Source organism: Anguilla anguilla, chromosome 18, assembly GCF_013347855.1.
Source record: "Anguilla anguilla isolate fAngAng1 chromosome 18, fAngAng1.pri, whole genome shotgun sequence".
Classification (NCBI taxonomy): Eukaryota; Metazoa; Chordata; class Actinopteri; order Anguilliformes; family Anguillidae; genus Anguilla; species Anguilla anguilla.
In genome coordinates, this window is record NC_049218.1 from 9,553,620 (window position 1) to 9,570,765 (window position 17,146).

Here is a 17,146-nt window from a genome sequence, read left to right on the forward strand (position 1 = left end):
GTCTGTTGTGTGGTAGTGGGTAGTGGGGCAGTAGTGTGGTAGTGGCTAGTGGGGCAGTAGTGTGGGAGGGGAGGGGGTCTGTTGTGTGGTAGTGGGTAGTGGGGCAGTAGTGTGGTAGTGGATAGTGGGGCAGTAGTGTGGGAGGGGAGGGGGTCTGTTGTGTGGTAGTGGGTAGTGGGGCAGTAGTGTGGTAGTGGCTAGTGGGGCAGTAGTGTGGTAGTGGATAGTGGGGCAGTAGTGTGGGCGGGGAGGGGGGAATTGCCCTGACTTAGGAAAATTAGATTCGTTTTCATTTAACCTAACAGGCTACCAGAGAGATTTGTTAGTTTTTGCTGGGGAATAAATTAATATAATTAGCTCATAAATGCAATTTGTTGTTTGAATCATGTGCAGCTGTTACTGTAACACGCTCCTCAGTATCAAGTTTAACGTCTATCACTCTTTTATCATAGCTAAATTAAGCTTAGTTTGAGAATTGGCCAATCTACTGACTGTGTCACTGTTTGATGAAGCTTTGTTTTGCTTTTGCTATAAATGACTTTTTATACTATTATAAAATTACAAAACAAAAATTACAAAATAACAAAAGTACAAAAAAAAAGTTCTGTAAGCCGTTTTGGATAAGAGCGTCTGCTAAATGTCTGTAATTACAACACTTACTATTTACACTGAATTAGCTGGATTGTTCTTGATCAAATAAGTGTACATAAAAGGATGTGTGATCATTTTAAAATCCCAGTGTGCCTTTTTCTGAACACACAGCTCAAGCTCTCGCTAAAACCTCCCCCCTTCCTCGGAGGCCTTTTGCTTTGAAAGCATTTGTGAATGAGATATGAGCAATGAAATTGACTTCAGCAGATGGCAGTACTGAGCTGGCTTTCAGCCTGACAAACAACACACAAAGGAGATGAGCTGGAGGTCTCGCTGGCTTCCCCTACGGGCTCAAAGCCTGAAGAACAGCTAAACCGCAAAACTGTGTAAATGGGGATTGCTCCCAAAAGACCATCAGGTTAGCCAGGCGCCATTTTATAGCACCCAACTGATAACAAGAATCAGATTTAGTGTCAGTTTTTTTAAATTTAAATTTAAATGGACAGTCTGGAAATGTTTACACTTTACTAGTTTTCTTCACATGGCCAGGACAGGATACAGGTTTACACACCTGTAGAATGTGGCCTGTAGAATGATGTAATGGCAAATTACATAATAATGTAAAGCCTAATTCGGTTAAATTTTTAACACCCCAGTGCTGCTGTTAAGATTGAGAAGAAGGTGAGAATGGGGTGCATTCATTGTAAACTGTGAGAGTTACAGTGAGCTACAGGAGCTCAGACAGGGAGGGGCGGGGAGTTACAGTGAGCTACAGGAGCTCAGACAGGGAGGGGCGGGGAGTTACAGTGAGCTACAGGAGCTCAGACAGGGAGCTCAGACAGGGCGGGGTGTTACAGTGAGCTACAGGAACTCAGACAGGGAGGGGCGGGGAGTTACAGTGAGCTACAGGAGCTCAGACAGGGAGGGGCGGGGAGTTACAGTGAGCTACAGGAGCTCAGACAGGGAGCTCAGACAGGGCGGCGAGTTACAGTGAGCTACAGGAGCTCAGACAGGGAGCTCAGACAGGGCGGGGAGTTACAGTGAGCTACAGGAGCTCAGACAGGGCGGGGGGAGTAACAGTGAGCTACAGGAGCTCAGACAGGGTGAGGGGGTGTTACAGTGAGCTACAGGAGCTCAGACAGGGCGGGGTGTTACAGTGAGCTACAGGAGCTCAGACAGGGAGGGGCGGGGAGTTACAGTGAGCTACAGGAGCTCAGACAGGGAGGGGCGGGGAGTTACAGTGAGCTACAGGAGCTCAGACAGGGAGCTCAGACAGGGCGGGGTGTTACAGTGAGCTACAGGAGCTCAGACAGGGAGGGGCGGGGAGTTACAGTGAGCTACAGGAGCTCAGACAGGGCGGGGAGTTACAGTGAGCTACAGGAGCTCAGACAGGGAGGGGCGGGGAGTTAGACATGCAGCCGAAAGGTCGTTTTCCGGGCCTGTTCCTGTCAGCCCTGCTGCTGGCTGCTGTCCAAATCTCTGCTGCTCAGAGTCCTGGCGCCTCGCTGGGGAGAACTTTAAATGTCCCCTCACAAGTGGACGATTTATATCTCCTGTGTGTGTGTGTGGGGGGGGGGGGGGGTTGTGTGTGTGTGTGTGTGCGTGTGTGCGCATGTGCATGTGTGTGTGTGTGTGTGTGTGTCTTACACAGACAACGGTAGAAACACAGGCCAGGATTCAACCAACATCTGTAAGATTTATCATCTGTCTTTAAAATGTATTATTTATCTGTAAGATTTATCATTCATTTGTAGAATGTATCATTTACGGGTAAGATCATTTATCTTTAAAAGGCAACCTTTATTTTAAAGGTTGAATTTATCTTTACATTTTAATCATATCGGCACTGGGGTTTGGCCTCACAAACAGTTTTGGGAGCAGTCATTTAATAAACTGCATTTGAATAACAAAGATAACACAAGCATGTGATTGTTAAAATTGGGGGAAACTGTCGATTGAGAATTGCTAATGTATACAATGTATACTAAATGTACATTAGACCTGATGTGCATAATGTACAAATACATAAAATACTCAATACATAATGTAACAATGTACATAACATGCTTAACATACAATGATGCAACCGCAAATTAAAGAAAAACAAACAATCAAAAAAGCAAAGAAAAGAAAACAATAGGGGGAGGGGCACTACCATTCCTCTTTATCTGAAAAAACTGGACAACATAATCTGAAAAAGAAACATTTGGAACATAAAAAGAATTACTTTCTGTTTAAATGTGGAATGTCCTCGGATATGGGTACAAAAGGTTTAAAGGCTTCCCTCTGCTGTACTAAGTCTTCTATGTAACATGAAATATGTCAGTGTATATAATGAACTATTATGACAATATAAACGGGACAGCTAATAGGACAGGCAAAGAGAGATTTACTACACTACGACCCCAATATCATCCAAAAACAGTAATAAAGAATCACATACTCCCAAAAAAAAAAAAAAAAATCTGATTTCCCACATATTTCTTAAAATAGTCTTTAAAAGGGCAATATTTATGCTATCTGAGTCATACATTGTTGTCTCAGGTAATCAATGAGTATTTCCTGAACTAGACTGAAGCAAACACTTGGGTCAGCCCCTAGAAGATAATGCCAAGGAGATTTGCTGAATCTGATATTAAACATAGTTTCAACTGCTATATGAACACCATCCCAAAATGATTTGATTCTTGGACAGCTCTAAAACATTTGGTGCCAAGAGAGTCCGTACATTTATTACAAAGTTGAGAGTACTCATGAGATATATTAAGACTAACAATTAATTAACTCAGTGAATTCATATTTTGAATAGAATTTAATCTGGTTTAATCTGAATTAACATGTTTAGACAAAGTTTATGAACATTGATTGATAAAATATCAAAAGTATACACCATTTAACACCATGTGAACACTGGCCTTAATCAGCGGCGCGTCCACCCCAATCCACAGGACCAGCGTAAGGCCCACCATGTTCCACAGCGAATGAACACTGTCTGTGCCCCTTCGGCGCAAACGCATCATCACATTCCACCTTATATATTGTGAGACACTTGTATGAATTTTGTCTTTCTTAGAGGCTGAAAACGAGGCCATTTGAGCCTGCATTTGACTAGCCTACAATATGAAATGTTGTTTCGGTTGCGTTTACCTAAATTACACCAAAAAGCATGTTATTCCAAGTGGTTAAAATAAATGAATAATTTGGATATCAAGTTAATATATAGTACTATCCATATTTACAAAAAAATGTAAATGGAGTAAAGATCTAGATTGCGTTTAGAAATAATGGATCGCTGCGTCAATCATTCAGTTCATGGGCAAAAAGAGGAGCAGCGTGAGTTATGAAGATGACGCTCTTTAAAAGACGGCACAATGAGACCCCTTTTTAAAGGAAAGGGCATACTAAAGTCTGAGGCTAATTTTACCTGTGAAAAGTACAAGGAAAATAGCCGGGCCCCGCAGGGGGAGTTGCTGGAAACAGCTGGTTTGTTTTACAGCCTCCTGCTCCTGACGTCCACAAGGGGAGACGCACGAGTCTGCACAGCGCCCCAAAACACGCTTTTTCATTTTTCACGGAGCATGAGAGATGGGGGTGCGAAACGGCCACACATCGGATCTTGGCTTGGACGGAGTTTGTAGTGGAAGTCTTTGCCGTAGCTGTTATATTTTTGGGACAACACGGACCGGATTGCGCCGGAGAATTGTAACAAGAGAAAATATTCGTTTGACAGAAGTACATTCTTCATGCTCTACAAAACTGTGAATTAGCTCAATTAGAAAAAGAATCTAACCGTGTCCGAAAAAGATCTCCGTATGTTGGCTGCAGTTGAGAAAAGGTAAGATGAAAAGATTTCACCGTATGGCTTCAAAGCAGCATCTTTGCTGCCGAAGTTACATACCCAGCTAATACGTGAACTACATCATTCAGCCATTTTGCTCGATTCGTTAAAGTTCAAAATATCTTGCAGTAAGATTTGTAGTTATTATTTAAAATAACTTTGTTTTTGTGTTTCATTCTCGCACAAGTAGGATACCTACCTAACTGACTCTGAGTCATCTGGTGTAATATGCCACATTATGCGTTGAGTATGCATGGAAAAAAATAAAACACCAGAGTCTATTTCAGTTTTTACTTGGTCACTAGACTATTATTAGATCTATCAGAGTTTTCTCATTTGAAGCAGTAGGTTAGTATTGTTGTTATTTTGTAATATTGCCATGATCTGTTTTGTGTTTCCCAATAAAATGACGGCGTTTTGAACACTTTTTTTCATTGCCGTTCCAGAGAGAAGATACTTTCTTGCTATCAGCAGCCTGCTACAGGTTAGTCCTTCAAAAGTTGTGTATCCGTGGGAGTAAATACAAAGTGGCTGATTTCCCTGGCTTCAGAGGTAAATGCTTATCGAGGAGAAGCTGGTGAGGGAGGCGAGGGCGGAAGAAAGGCGACTTGTTTTTGGAATCACACTTTCGCTTGTGAACCAGGGTCGGAGATGTCCATTTGGATGATTTTACCTGTGAGCCTCCCTGCTTTCACCATCACCGGAATATGGGTCGTGTGAGTATCTTACAACAGTCTGTGATCACTCAAAACATCGCAGTTCTATCTGCTGGAAAATGCATTTTACTGTGATGTTGTTCCTGTGTATTTGGCTCGAATTCATTAATAGCTTTTGACATTTATTCAGCCTTCAATGCCGGTGATTTGTGCAACAAATTATTTGTAATAAAATAAATAAATAAATAAATAAATTTTGACGATTTTGAGAAACTGAAATAACTTGGTCCGAATGAGTCACTACTATATGGAATGGGAATAATATTATATTACCTTGGTGGCAGTGTAATATAATGGTTAGGGAACTGCCCTTGTAACTTAATACCCGAGTGGCTGTGAGAGCAGCAGCAGAATTAAACTGAAGCATAATTGGCCTGTTTGGTTTACCAGAACCTTCTGTCAAAGTTACGCGCAGGAGGCAAGACGCCCAGTGCGCTGGGGCTCCAGGAGAGGAGTCCTGGGTCCTAATGTTGGCCTGCATTCTTCATGATCTCCAGCCTGCTCGCATTCTTGGGTACCATGACAACACGTGTCAGCATTTCTCCTTCTCACACTGCGCCAAAATCTCATAACTGCTAACCGGAGATGGTTCAGAATCTAAATTGGTGGGGCTGTTTACATGTGGGCTGGTCTGTGCTGTGTCTGCCTCCGGGACCTCGCTGCCCCACCCACTGTAATTCCACCATTCCAGGAAGGCCTGGCAGTTATGCAAGGAGGGGGGGAGAAGAGATGAACTGAACTTTTTCATGCAGGCCCACTTTGCTGTCCTTACCTCGGCAGGTAGTAAAGGCCCTGGTTGTATCTTGTGGAGATGAAGGATAAAGGTCTCTTTAGAACATTAAACACAGCTATTCTTTTTCAGTTTAATGGCACGAAGATGTCTCTATATATGCCTGCCTGGATGCAAAATACAATGTCAGGACCTCGTAGTGATCACAAGGTGCAAAATATGTGGAACATCAGTCTGGGCTATGACAGCTTTACCACAAAACGCCAGGGGAGGAAGCTACTTCATAATGTGAGCAATCTTCTTTCGATCTTTGGTCTTTAGTAGTGTGACTGAGTTAGGGAGAGTGGGCGTAGCTGAGTGAGCAGAGTGCAGATGGTGGGCAGAGTTTAGTGAGCTGGATGTGGACAGTGAGCAGAGTTAAGTGAGCTGAGTGCAGACAGTGGATGGAGTTTAGTGAGCAGGGAGCAGTCAGTAGGGCGGAGTTTAGTGAGCAGGGTGCAGACGGTGAGCAGAGTTTAGTGAGCAGGGAGCAGTCAGTAGGGCGGAGTTTAGTGAGCAGGGTGCAGACGGTGAGCAGAGTTTAGTGAGCAGGGTGCAGACGGTGAGCAGAGTTTAGTGAGCAGGGAGCAGACAGTGAGCAGAGTTTAGTGAGGAGAGTGGAGACAGTGGGCGGAGTTTAGTGAGCAGGGTGCAGACAGTGGGTGGAGTTTAGTGAGCAGGGTGCAGACGGTGAGCAGAGTTTAGTGAGCAGGGTGCAGACGGTGAGCAGAGTTTAGTGAGGAGAGTGGAGACAGTGGGCGGAGTGTAGTCGGTAGGGTGCAGACGGGTGGAGTTTAGTGAGCAGGGTGCAGACAGTGGGTGGAGTTTAATGAGCAGGGTGCAGACGGTGAGCGGAGTTTAGTGAGCTGAGTGCAGACGGTGGGTGGAGTTTAGTGAGCAGGGTGCAGACAGTGGGTGGAGTTTAGTGAGCAGGGTGCAGACAGTGGGTGGAGTTTAGTGAGCAGGGTGCAGACAGTGGGTGGAGTTTAGTGAGCAGGGTGACGGCAGTGGGTGGAGTTTAGTGGGCAGAGTGCAGACAGTCTTCCATCTGTTTGTTCTCACTTCTGCCTCCTTGTGAGCTGAAGGAAACAAGTTGTGACTCTTTAATCAGCGCTAGTCAGGAATGCACACCCTGGGGGTGTACTGCCACGCATTTGGTCCCGGAGTTTCCATACAGATGCCCCATTCTTATGACGGGCTGGGTTGTTTTTCCTGGAGTTTCATGCAACATTAGAGGTCTGTGAGAACTAGGCTGTCTCAGAGCGTGGTGCACAAGACACTCAGCTCAGATCAGGAAAGGGTTCATTAACCCACAGGTCCCCTTCTGGGCCTATGTTTGACATGGCCATGCAAGCTGTGTCCAGAACATGCCCTGGTGTTTATACAAGAGCGATGTGCTCCTCTTTCTGAGAAATAGAACTGGTTTTTGCTGGAAAAGCTTAGCCCGATTACAGATGACCTGCGGCTCTGTTTTCCTCCTGCATGCTGCATGAATGCTCTTGTTTTGGCTGGTTTGTTCGGGTGTAAATATTGGGAGTGGGGAGGTGTATCCAGTATTCATTCAGGAGCACTTCTGCTTTTTCAAAAGCATCCATTCACTGAAAAGGGCCTTTGGTGGTTCAAAATCATACAGTCACATGGACTGCAGCGATCCATTGTTGTTAAGATGTGCAAAATCATTATTAATGCCTCGGAGGTGCATGTGTAAACCCCTCATGTGATCAGATGATCATGTGATCAGATGAGCTGGGAAATCTGAGCTCCCCCCCCTTCATTTGAAGGATTGAAAAACACCATCACAGTTTATTCAGTGTGGTGTGTCAGGTGGATTGGTCTGTTCTGTGAGCTCCGTGTATCGTTCTGCTGAAGGTGTGAAGATGGCTTAGTCTGGTCTGTGAGCTCAGTGTGGTGTGCTGTTGAAGGTGGATTAGCCTGGTCTGTGAGCTCAGTGTGGTATTCTGCTGAAGGTGGATTAGTCTGGTCTGTGAACTCAGTTCATTGTGCTGTTGAAGATGGCTTAGTCTGGTCTGTGAGCTCAGTGTGGTGTGCTGTTGAAGGTGGATTAGTCTGGTCTGTGAGCTCAGTGTGGTATTCTGCTGAAGGTGGATTAGTCTGGTCTGCGAGCTCAGTGTGGTGTGCTGTTGAAGGTGGTTATTCATAACGCAGCTCTGGATAGATGGCAGAATGTTTGTTTGCTAAATGTAATTTGTGTGCGCACTGCACAGGCTCCAGGTGATTGAATGCTTTCCGGACCTTTGATGATGCAGCCATAGATGAACGCACTGCTAATTACTGTTTAGCCTGTAGCTGACCCCGCGGCTGCTCTCAGCTGCATAGAGAGCACACTCAGAGAGACCAGGTGCTCTTCTGTGTGTGTGTGTGTGTGTGTTTGTGTTTATCTGTGTGTGTTTTTATATCTGTGTTTACCAATTTGTGCACCTGTGTGTCTGTGTTTGTCTGTGTGCGTTTTTATATCTGTGTGTGTCCCTGTCTGTGTGTGTTTTTATATCTGTGTTTACCAATTTGTGCGCCTGTGTGTGTGTGTGTGTGTCTGTGTTTGTCTGTGTGCGTTTTTATATCTGTGTGTGTCCCTGTCTGTGTGTGTGTGTGTGTTTGTCTGTGTGCATTTTTATATCTGTGTGTGTCCCTGTGTGTGTGTGTGTGTGTGTGTCTGTGTTTGTCTGTGTGCATTTTTATATCTGTGTTTATCTGTGTGGGTCCCTATGTGTGTGTGTCTGTGTTTGTGTTTGTGTGTGCGTGTTTGTTTGTGTGTGTGTGTTTGTGTGTATGTGTGTGTATGTCTGTGTGTTTGCAACGTCCCAAAATTACATTTTGGTGATGGGACAGGCCTTCAGTCATGAGGACACTTCAGGGATGGAGACAAAATTAAATATGATACTCGAAAAGCTGTTAAAATGCCCTAAATAGTGAGGTTTTCATAGGTTATACTTTCAGTACACTGAAGCTGTACTGTAGTACTGCTAACAGTGTAGCATACAAACAAACACAGAGATAGGCTATGTCACGTCATCAGCTTCTCCATGATTGAACTGTATTTGTGTTTAAGTAAAATATGTCAAATAATGTGGAAATTAGAATGCAATTTAAAACAGTTATTTGAGATGGGGGGGGGGGGAAGGCAGAGTTTAGAAAGTTTTTGTGGGGCGGGAAATGACACTAGTGACTGCTTCTCATTTCATAGAAAGGAAGTGGATTAAAAGCAAGCATTCATGTAAATGTTCTGAATTCTCTCTCCCTGGAAGTAATTGTTTCTGCCTCCGTGATGCATGTGTCTCGTGTTTGAAGAATGCACTTTGATTAAAAGAACGCAGCTGTCTTCCTTTCCAGCAGTAACATGTAGCATCTCATCAGTACCTGTCTAAGAAATTAAGAAATTGCAGACAGCCCAGACAGAGTGGGGGGGGGGGGGGGCGAGGATGGAGGGGGCGTGGTGTTGGTGGTGGTGGTGGTGGAGGGGGGGGGGGGCTGGCAGTTTAACCACAGCTGTGTGATGAGGCTGACGAGACGTAGTTCTCTGTAGATTAATTTGCCACAGATTCATATCTGACACGGAAGGGCAGCATCAGTTAATTAATGCAGATGTGGGCTGGATAAAGAGGTTTAGCTCTTTTAATGTTTCTTATCATTGCAGGTACGCCATGGCTCTGCACAATCAGCATGTCTGCCCAGTGGATAACTGGTACTATATGCCCACCTTCCTTCTGTGATTAAATTGTGTGCTAAACTACAGTAAATGTGCTAGTGCCATCGTTTTAAGTCAACTTCCTGTGGATATGAGGACCGTAGGTTGAGGCCCCCCAAAGTCTTACCTGTGCGTGTTTGTGTGGGTTTGTGTGTATCTGTGTGTGTGTGTGTGTGTGGTGGGGCGGGGGGGTGGCGTGTGTGTGTGGTGTGTGTTTAGGTTGTATAACCAGTCCTGTGAGATGGAGCTGCCATTGCAGAGAGGACCTGTGCTATGCTGTACCCTGGACAATGTGCCTCTCATCAGGTCAGTGCTTTTCCTCATTACTGACACAACCCGCTCGGATCCTCATAAAGTCACACCACTGACAGAACTGCTCTGGGTCCTCATAAAGTCACACTACTGACAGAACTGCTCTGGGTCCTCATAAAGTCACACTACTGACAGAACTGCTCTGGGTCCTCATAAAGTCACACTACTGACAGAACTGCTCTGGGTCCTCATAAAGTCACACTACTGACAGAACTGCTCTGGGTCCTCATAAAGTTACGCTACTGACTGAACCTCTCTGGGTCCTCATAAAGTCACACTACTGACAGAACCTGCTCCAGGTCCTCATAAAGTCATTCTGCTGCAAGGAGATAAACACATATGCTCACAGTAGACTGGGAATAAGGCGCTCTGTTCAGCCCTGTACTGTTTCCTTGGAGAAGGCACGCTCGGTTCCGCTCACAGACCTCAGCTTTAATGCAATTTTTAAATTATGTCCTATTTCCAGCCCTCCCTTTCGTCTGATGAATTATGTTAAGAGGCTAAAATAGTAAGCCAGCCATTTTTAGGGGGAAATCCCTTCCATACCCCTGGAGACAGCCAATCAAAACCGACCTATATAGAATGAGCTGGATGGAGCTGGCCAATGGGAGAGTGGCTGGGTGCCCTGGTCTAGTTTTCCTGTAACCATCTGTGCATCTGTGGATAATTGGCTGGGTGCAGAAAACATGTTGAACCTGTCTGTGTGCATGGTACCAGGTGGATGCTGGTACACCCAGTCACACAAAGACCTTTTTTGTTTGACACATCATCCATGGTTACTTTGATTCCTCTCCATCTGTTTGGAATACAAATGGCTTTTTCAAGGGTCACGGTCAATGGTACGTTTAGTCAGGTGATTTTGCTAATCCAGTGCCTATGGGGACCCCGCCATGACATTGACTGTAATGCAAGTTTAAGTTCCTGCAGGTCACATGGTGACTTGTGAGTAAAGTCCAGCCTGACTGCAGCAACCCACCACCAGCTGCAGAGAATGCACTCTGCGATTGGCCCCCAGCTGCAGGGAATGCGCTCTGCGATTGGCCCCCAGCTGCAGGGAATGCGCTCTGCGATTGGCCCCCAGCTGCAGGGAATGCGCTCTGCGATTGGCCCCTAGCTGCAAGGAATGCGCTCTGCGATTGGCCCCCAGCTGCAGGGAATGCGCTCTGCGATTGGCCCCTAGCTGCAGGGAATGCGCTCTGCGATTGGCCCCTAGCTGCAAGGAATGCGCTCTGCGATTGGCCCCTAGCTGCAAGGAATGCGCTCTGCGATTGGCCCCTAGCTGCAGGGAATGCGTTGTGCGTTTGGCCCCCAGCTGCAGGGAATGCGTTGTACGTTTGGCCCCTAGCTGCAGAGAATGCGCCCTGCGATTGGCCCCCAGCTGCAGGGAATGCGTTGTGCGATTGGCCCCCAGCTGCAGGGAATGCGTTGTACGTTTGGCCCCTAGCTGCAGGGAATGCGCTCTGCGTTTGGCCCCCAGCTTTTCCTGCAGTTTAGAGACCCACCAGATACTTGCTTCCTACTTTCCTCCTTTTCTCTCTTTCTGTCCTGTGCTGTTGACTGTTCTCGATCACACCCCTAAATTAATTTTTCAGAAAGTCAAATTGGAATATTTCGGCGTTAACAGAAATGGCGGTGCTCAGCACAAAGGTGAGGGGCTGGTGGGGCCGTGGTGAAAAACAGGAACCTGGCTGACCTCTCCCGGCACCTCCCACCTCTGTGACACAGCCTGACTGGTGTTTGACGGCTGATTCCGCTCCTGGAAGTAGTGCACAGAGAGCTGAGGGCCACTGTCTCCTGGCTGACAGGAATTCCCCTGTAGCCGAGAGGGTTGGGCCTTTGCCCGTTGACAGGAAAAGAAACTGAGTTTGTTTTTATAAGTCTGCTCTTCTGCAGAGTTTTGTATATCACAGCTGAGTAAGAATGTAAACATTGTGTGTGTGTGTGAGTGCTTGTACATGTCTTTATGTGTATATCTGTTTGTGTGTGTGTATGTGTGTGAGTGCTTGTACATATTTTTATGTATGTATCTGTGCACATATGTGTGTGCATGCATATGGGCAGGATGTTATCCACAGACTCCCACACTGATTTTGGCTTCAGGCCTATTTTCGGGCAGTCTGGTTGGGCTTCAGGGGCTAACCTCACCCCCCCCATGTTTGTTCTCACTGCAGTAAATGTGGCACCCTCCCACCAGAGAGCTGCTTCTTCAGCCTGATCTGCAGCACCGGCTCCTTCATGGGTGAGTCTCCAGCCGCAGGAATAGGGCCAATCGTTACTCCCCTTTCTTATTGAGTGTCAGATTGATCATAGCCAATCAGGATCCAGGCCTTATGCAACAGCATTAAAAAAGACCATCAGAATACTGGGATATGAAGCAGAAGGACTTCCTCTCTCTGCCACAGAGGAGCTGAGGGAAACACTGCTCTTGTATTGACTCCCGATACTCCTGCTCTTGTAATTAGTTCAGAAATAATGTCTTTGCTCTGGAAAATGTAACAAGGCAGTAAACACATTATCTAGTTTTAATGTAATGTATACATCCTGCAAGTAAATACCAATAAATATCCCCATTTGTTTAAATGTTCAAATAATATACAGATCTGTTTACATGGACCTTCATCAGTTAGTTGCATTTATTAGGGTAGCATGTAAACACATGAGAAAAGCGTCCGGTCTCAGATTCATCAGAAGACACATTGATCATACATGTCATTTTTAAGAATCACAAACTTAATCTATTATTGTTATTATTATTAGTAGTAGTAGTATTGGTGTTATGTTCTTTGGCATAAGTAATTTTCTACAAACGCTGGCTTTACATTTACTACATTCACTCGCTTCCTTGGGGGCTAATGACTCTCTTCCTTTCTGAAAACAACAAAATATTTATTTTGAGATGCATGTTTTCCCGGCATGACAGGGTTTATTTTAACCCGAGGTGTGGTGCCGAGTTTAACAATGGCCTGGACCCAGTTTCCTGTGTTAAGTGCTGGGTGTGTGTGTTGTGTGTGTGTGTGTGTGTGTGTTTGTGTGTGTTTGTGTGTGTTTGTGTGTGTTTGTGTGTGTGTGTGTGTATGTGAGTGAGTGAAAGATAGAAAGAGAGAGAGAGTGTGTGTGTGTTGGGGGGGGGGGGGCAGGAGAGGATGTGGGGAAGGAGAGGGCGGGTGGGGTTTCTGTTCCTATGGCTACCGTTTGAAATTTTCAGTGACCTGTCATGTAGAGTTTGGAAGCTTAGTGGAGCTGTGACAGCTGCTGATGCAGCAGGTGTGTATGGACGATGCTACAGGTGTCCGATCACAGGAGGACAGTGGCTGCTGTTTAAACGGTTCCCAGCAGATGGCGCTGTATTGCCAGTAAATGCACGCTGCCACTCCCCCTCGCACACGGCAAAAATGCCCTGGCTCCAGAGAAGTGGGTTTTCCTTGTCCACAACTTAACTATGCACTAATTCTAATAACTATACCCTAATACTCATAACTTAAAATTGCACAAATGCTAATGCCTAATACTCACAACTGTACACTGATGTTAATTATAAAACGGGTTGTTTCGATTCTGTCATGTTAAACGTTATGTAGTTGATGATAAGCTGAATCGATTTAGATAGGGTCAATGGTCTTGTATACTAATCCTCTCTCTCTTTCTCTCTCTCCCTCCCTTTCTCTCTCTCTCTCTCCCTCCCTCTCTCTTTCCCTCTCCCCTCTCTCTCGCTCTCTCGCTCCCCCCCCCCCCCCCCGTACAGTAATGGTAATTGTTCTTTTACGATACGCCCATGTGATTGAGAAGCAGCAGCACTGTATGTTGAACACAGCAGGCCTCTCTACCGGCTGGATTTGTGCTGCCGGCCTCATCATGGTGGGAAACTTCCAGGTAGGCAGATTTGCCACAACAGTTTTTTTTTTTCAAAACCTTTTTGTTTTGTAATGTAATGGGGGGGGCGGCGCGTTGGGGTATCCTGGGGCCTGTGCTGACCCCCCCCATCCCTGTTCTGCGCTCTGATAGGTGGATCACGCTAAGGTGCTGCACTACGTAGGGGCCGGCGTGGCCTTCCCCACCAGCATGCTGTTCCTGTGCCTTCAGTGCGCGCTCTCCTACCGGCTGGCCAAGACGCAGAGCGACTACAACATGGCCTACCTGCGCTGCACCATGAGCCTGCTGGCGTTCGTCTCCCTGGTGCTCAGTATCCTCTCAACTGGGGGGATGGGGGGGGGGGGGCTGTCCCTCTGTAAAAATAATCATCATAATCATATAGTTATATATTGATCTATTAGTTTATTATAATAACAATAGAAACGTAATAATAATACTGTGCTTCTCATGTCAGCATTCTGAGCACTTTCCAGATAAAATTTGAGAGCCAAACACTCTTAAAATAAAGATACTTTATTTTATAACTCATAAAAGTCCAGTGAGCAGTGCTTAGGAAGAAGTAAAACAGCGCACACAATAAAAATACCAGGAATGAAACAAGTAAATCAGGAATAAAATTTATTTCAAAAAATAAAAAGTTCATTCAAAAAGAGATGAGCTTTGAAAAGGATTTAAAAAATGGTAACGGCCTTTTGAAGAGTTTTATCATAGTACAGAGAAAAAGCCCTGAATTTCCCGTAGCCTGAGCTATTAACAGAACTTACCGTTCTAATAATAGCTCTTACAGTAAGGAGGCAAGCGGGAAAGATTAGGGTTAGGAACAGGTCGAGGATAGACTACTGACTGTTTATTTTTCAACAGGGCATGACCAGATGAATGGCTAGTGCTCATAACTGACTGGGCAATAAGCAAACAGTAAATAGCTAAACGGTCACACTACCAATGCCTAAAATAGCCTTTAAAAACCCAGTCTCCTTATGGATGACTGCTTTCCATCCACCTAGTCATTTTTATTTTTAGTCTGACTGATTCACGCTGTTGCTCTCAGCCTGTCTCTCTGTGTCCACCAGTGTCAAAGCCATGCCCTTAACCTCCTGTCCTCTAGGTGGTGTGTTTTTCATCCAGGAGAGCTTTGTGCTACAGCACGCTTCGGCGGTCTTCGAGTGGGTCTTCTGCCTCATCATCATGCTCTTCTACGGGACGTTTGCGTTTGAGTTTGGGGGCGTGTCTGGGGACACTCTGATGGTTTTGGCCAAGGGTGGGGCCCAGGGGCAAGATGGAGTCTGTGGGAGGGGCGAGCCAGCACCAGGTGGAGAACCTCCGGGCTGTAGGAAGGACCCAAGACCTCCTGTGATGACCTCATCAATCAACATGCAGACTTTGGAGGCAGGTGGGTGGAGCTAACGGCCCCACCCCCAGTTTCCAAGATGCCAAAGCTTCTGTACATTTCCACTGCTTCCTCTCCATGCCTGGAGGAGGAGCCAGGGCACGGTGGAATTTTTCACTCTGGATGCGAAATTAAAGGAATAAAGAACACTGCAGTGCCTCTGTTCTACCTACTGCTGTGATGTCATTCGACGGACAGCCAGAACAAGAAGAGGGCCTTCAGGTGCCGTGCTCAGAGGGGGATGCTGGGAATTTCTGCTGCTGGGTGCCTTGGGGGAGCAGGCCCAGGGATGATCTTATGTGAGCGAAAGGAGGAAAACCAAAGTCTTCACAAATCGCTGATCCCTGCACAGGGCCCCTAAATGCCACCCGTCGGCAGTCACTTCACTCCAGAGTGGATCGCACATAAAGTGCGGGATTCACTGCAGTTCCCAACCTAAACCACACTGCCACCGTCCTGTTCAACATGCTGTAGGAAGTACTCAAGGTCCAATCGCATGCCACCAGGGCAGACCTTACAAAGACCAATATTCTAAATGTGGTCCATTAAATTATGTTACAGTCGCTGAAAAAATTATACATAATTGTATTACTTTTTTTGGGGGGAGGTCATTCAAAACCTTATGTTTGAACCATGGATATTTAGCCAGGCTACCACATATGTCAGGGCGATACACTTTTCCAAGGAGCACATGTGCTCCTAAGTTGAAAATTTTAGGAGCACACTAATGCATCCCAGTTGGTAGATGTGCTCCTAAATGATTTTTTCCAGGTGGCACACGTCAATTTTCAGGAGCCTCTGCTTCTAAAATGGGAGCGCCGTAGAGCTCTGCCTGACTGTGCGTGAAAGTAAACCGATTATTTGATGAAGTCCCTGTGCTCCGCTTTGTCAACACGTGGGTTACACTGCCTTTTTGGTAGAGCTGAACCACTGTGTCTGTGGAACTGCTAACGGAAGACTACGATGGGTTAAACGAATGCGCTGTCACAGTAAAGGATTTACTGCAGTACATAATTAATACTGCACTCACCCTCCTTTTCCTTGGATTCTCCTATTATTCTGGAATAAGATATCAGCCTTTCTAGTCGCCAACTGAAAGGACCAGACTGAACTGAAAATTTGGCTGTTGCAGTGACTGACCAAAGCGCCCTACGTGTTGAACTGCTGCATTGCGAGTTGGGCCAAGCCAGTAGGCCACGTTTGTTATCGTTTATTATTTACTCGATACATGAGACAAATCAGTAACAGTGTACATTCTCTGCCTTCAATGTCAAATCTATTTTTGTAAGGAGCGATAAGACATTCCCAAAGTAACATAAGGCCTATCGACCTTGGAAATGGACATATAAAGACCTCTCACTATTTAAAAAAAAAACATCTGAACGGGTATTTGTGTATCGATGGACGCTTACGACTATACCTGCTGTGTAACTGAGTAATTTGCTCAGTTACAGTTCAGAGTGCTTTACTGGGATGCATACTTAAGGAACCAAAGCGAATCTGATATCAGTAAATGCTGTTCCTCGACAAGCTGCTTTGTAATTATTTTAACTGTTTTATATTTCTTTTTTAAACCACGAAACCCTGGATACCCTAAACCTGTCATTGTAAAGCCGGCAAGTTGTCAGAAACGTCTGGAAATATCTAAAATATCATTCATCGCACACAAAACGGTCTGAGCCAATCGCAAATATACATTCATCTGAAATTGTATTTTAATAAGTGAACTATTCTTTTTGGTGAAACCTAATCCTTTATCACCCCCTTGTGTCACTATTGGGAATTGCAGTGTTTGACTCATACGTGTTATAATTTTCCAGATGGCCAAGCCCAAGCATCTTCCACAGTGTTGCATTAAAGTGCCTGGGCCCTTCACATTCCAAATAGATTAAATCAGGATTGCATCTGTTTTTATAAACATCAGAAACTGGGATGTGTGAAGAAAAGAAGAATATGTGTC

General features: G+C 45.5%; 1 protein-coding gene across 1 annotated transcript; it reads left to right on the forward strand.

Annotated features, from left to right (window-relative positions):
* Positions 1–3,924: 3,924 nt before the first annotated feature.
* Positions 3,925–16,743, forward strand: zgc:154058 (uncharacterized protein LOC795538 homolog). The gene is given in 9 exon segments (XM_035401161.1): positions 3,925–4,426; positions 4,876–5,145; positions 9,567–9,614; positions 9,837–9,923; positions 12,101–12,168; positions 13,672–13,799; positions 13,932–14,109; positions 14,905–15,070; positions 15,072–16,743. Coding segments are annotated over 8 exon segments (822 nt in total). The 5' UTR covers positions 3,925–4,426; positions 4,876–5,080; the 3' UTR covers positions 15,154–16,743.
* The last annotated feature ends 403 nt before the right edge of the window (positions 16,744–17,146 follow it).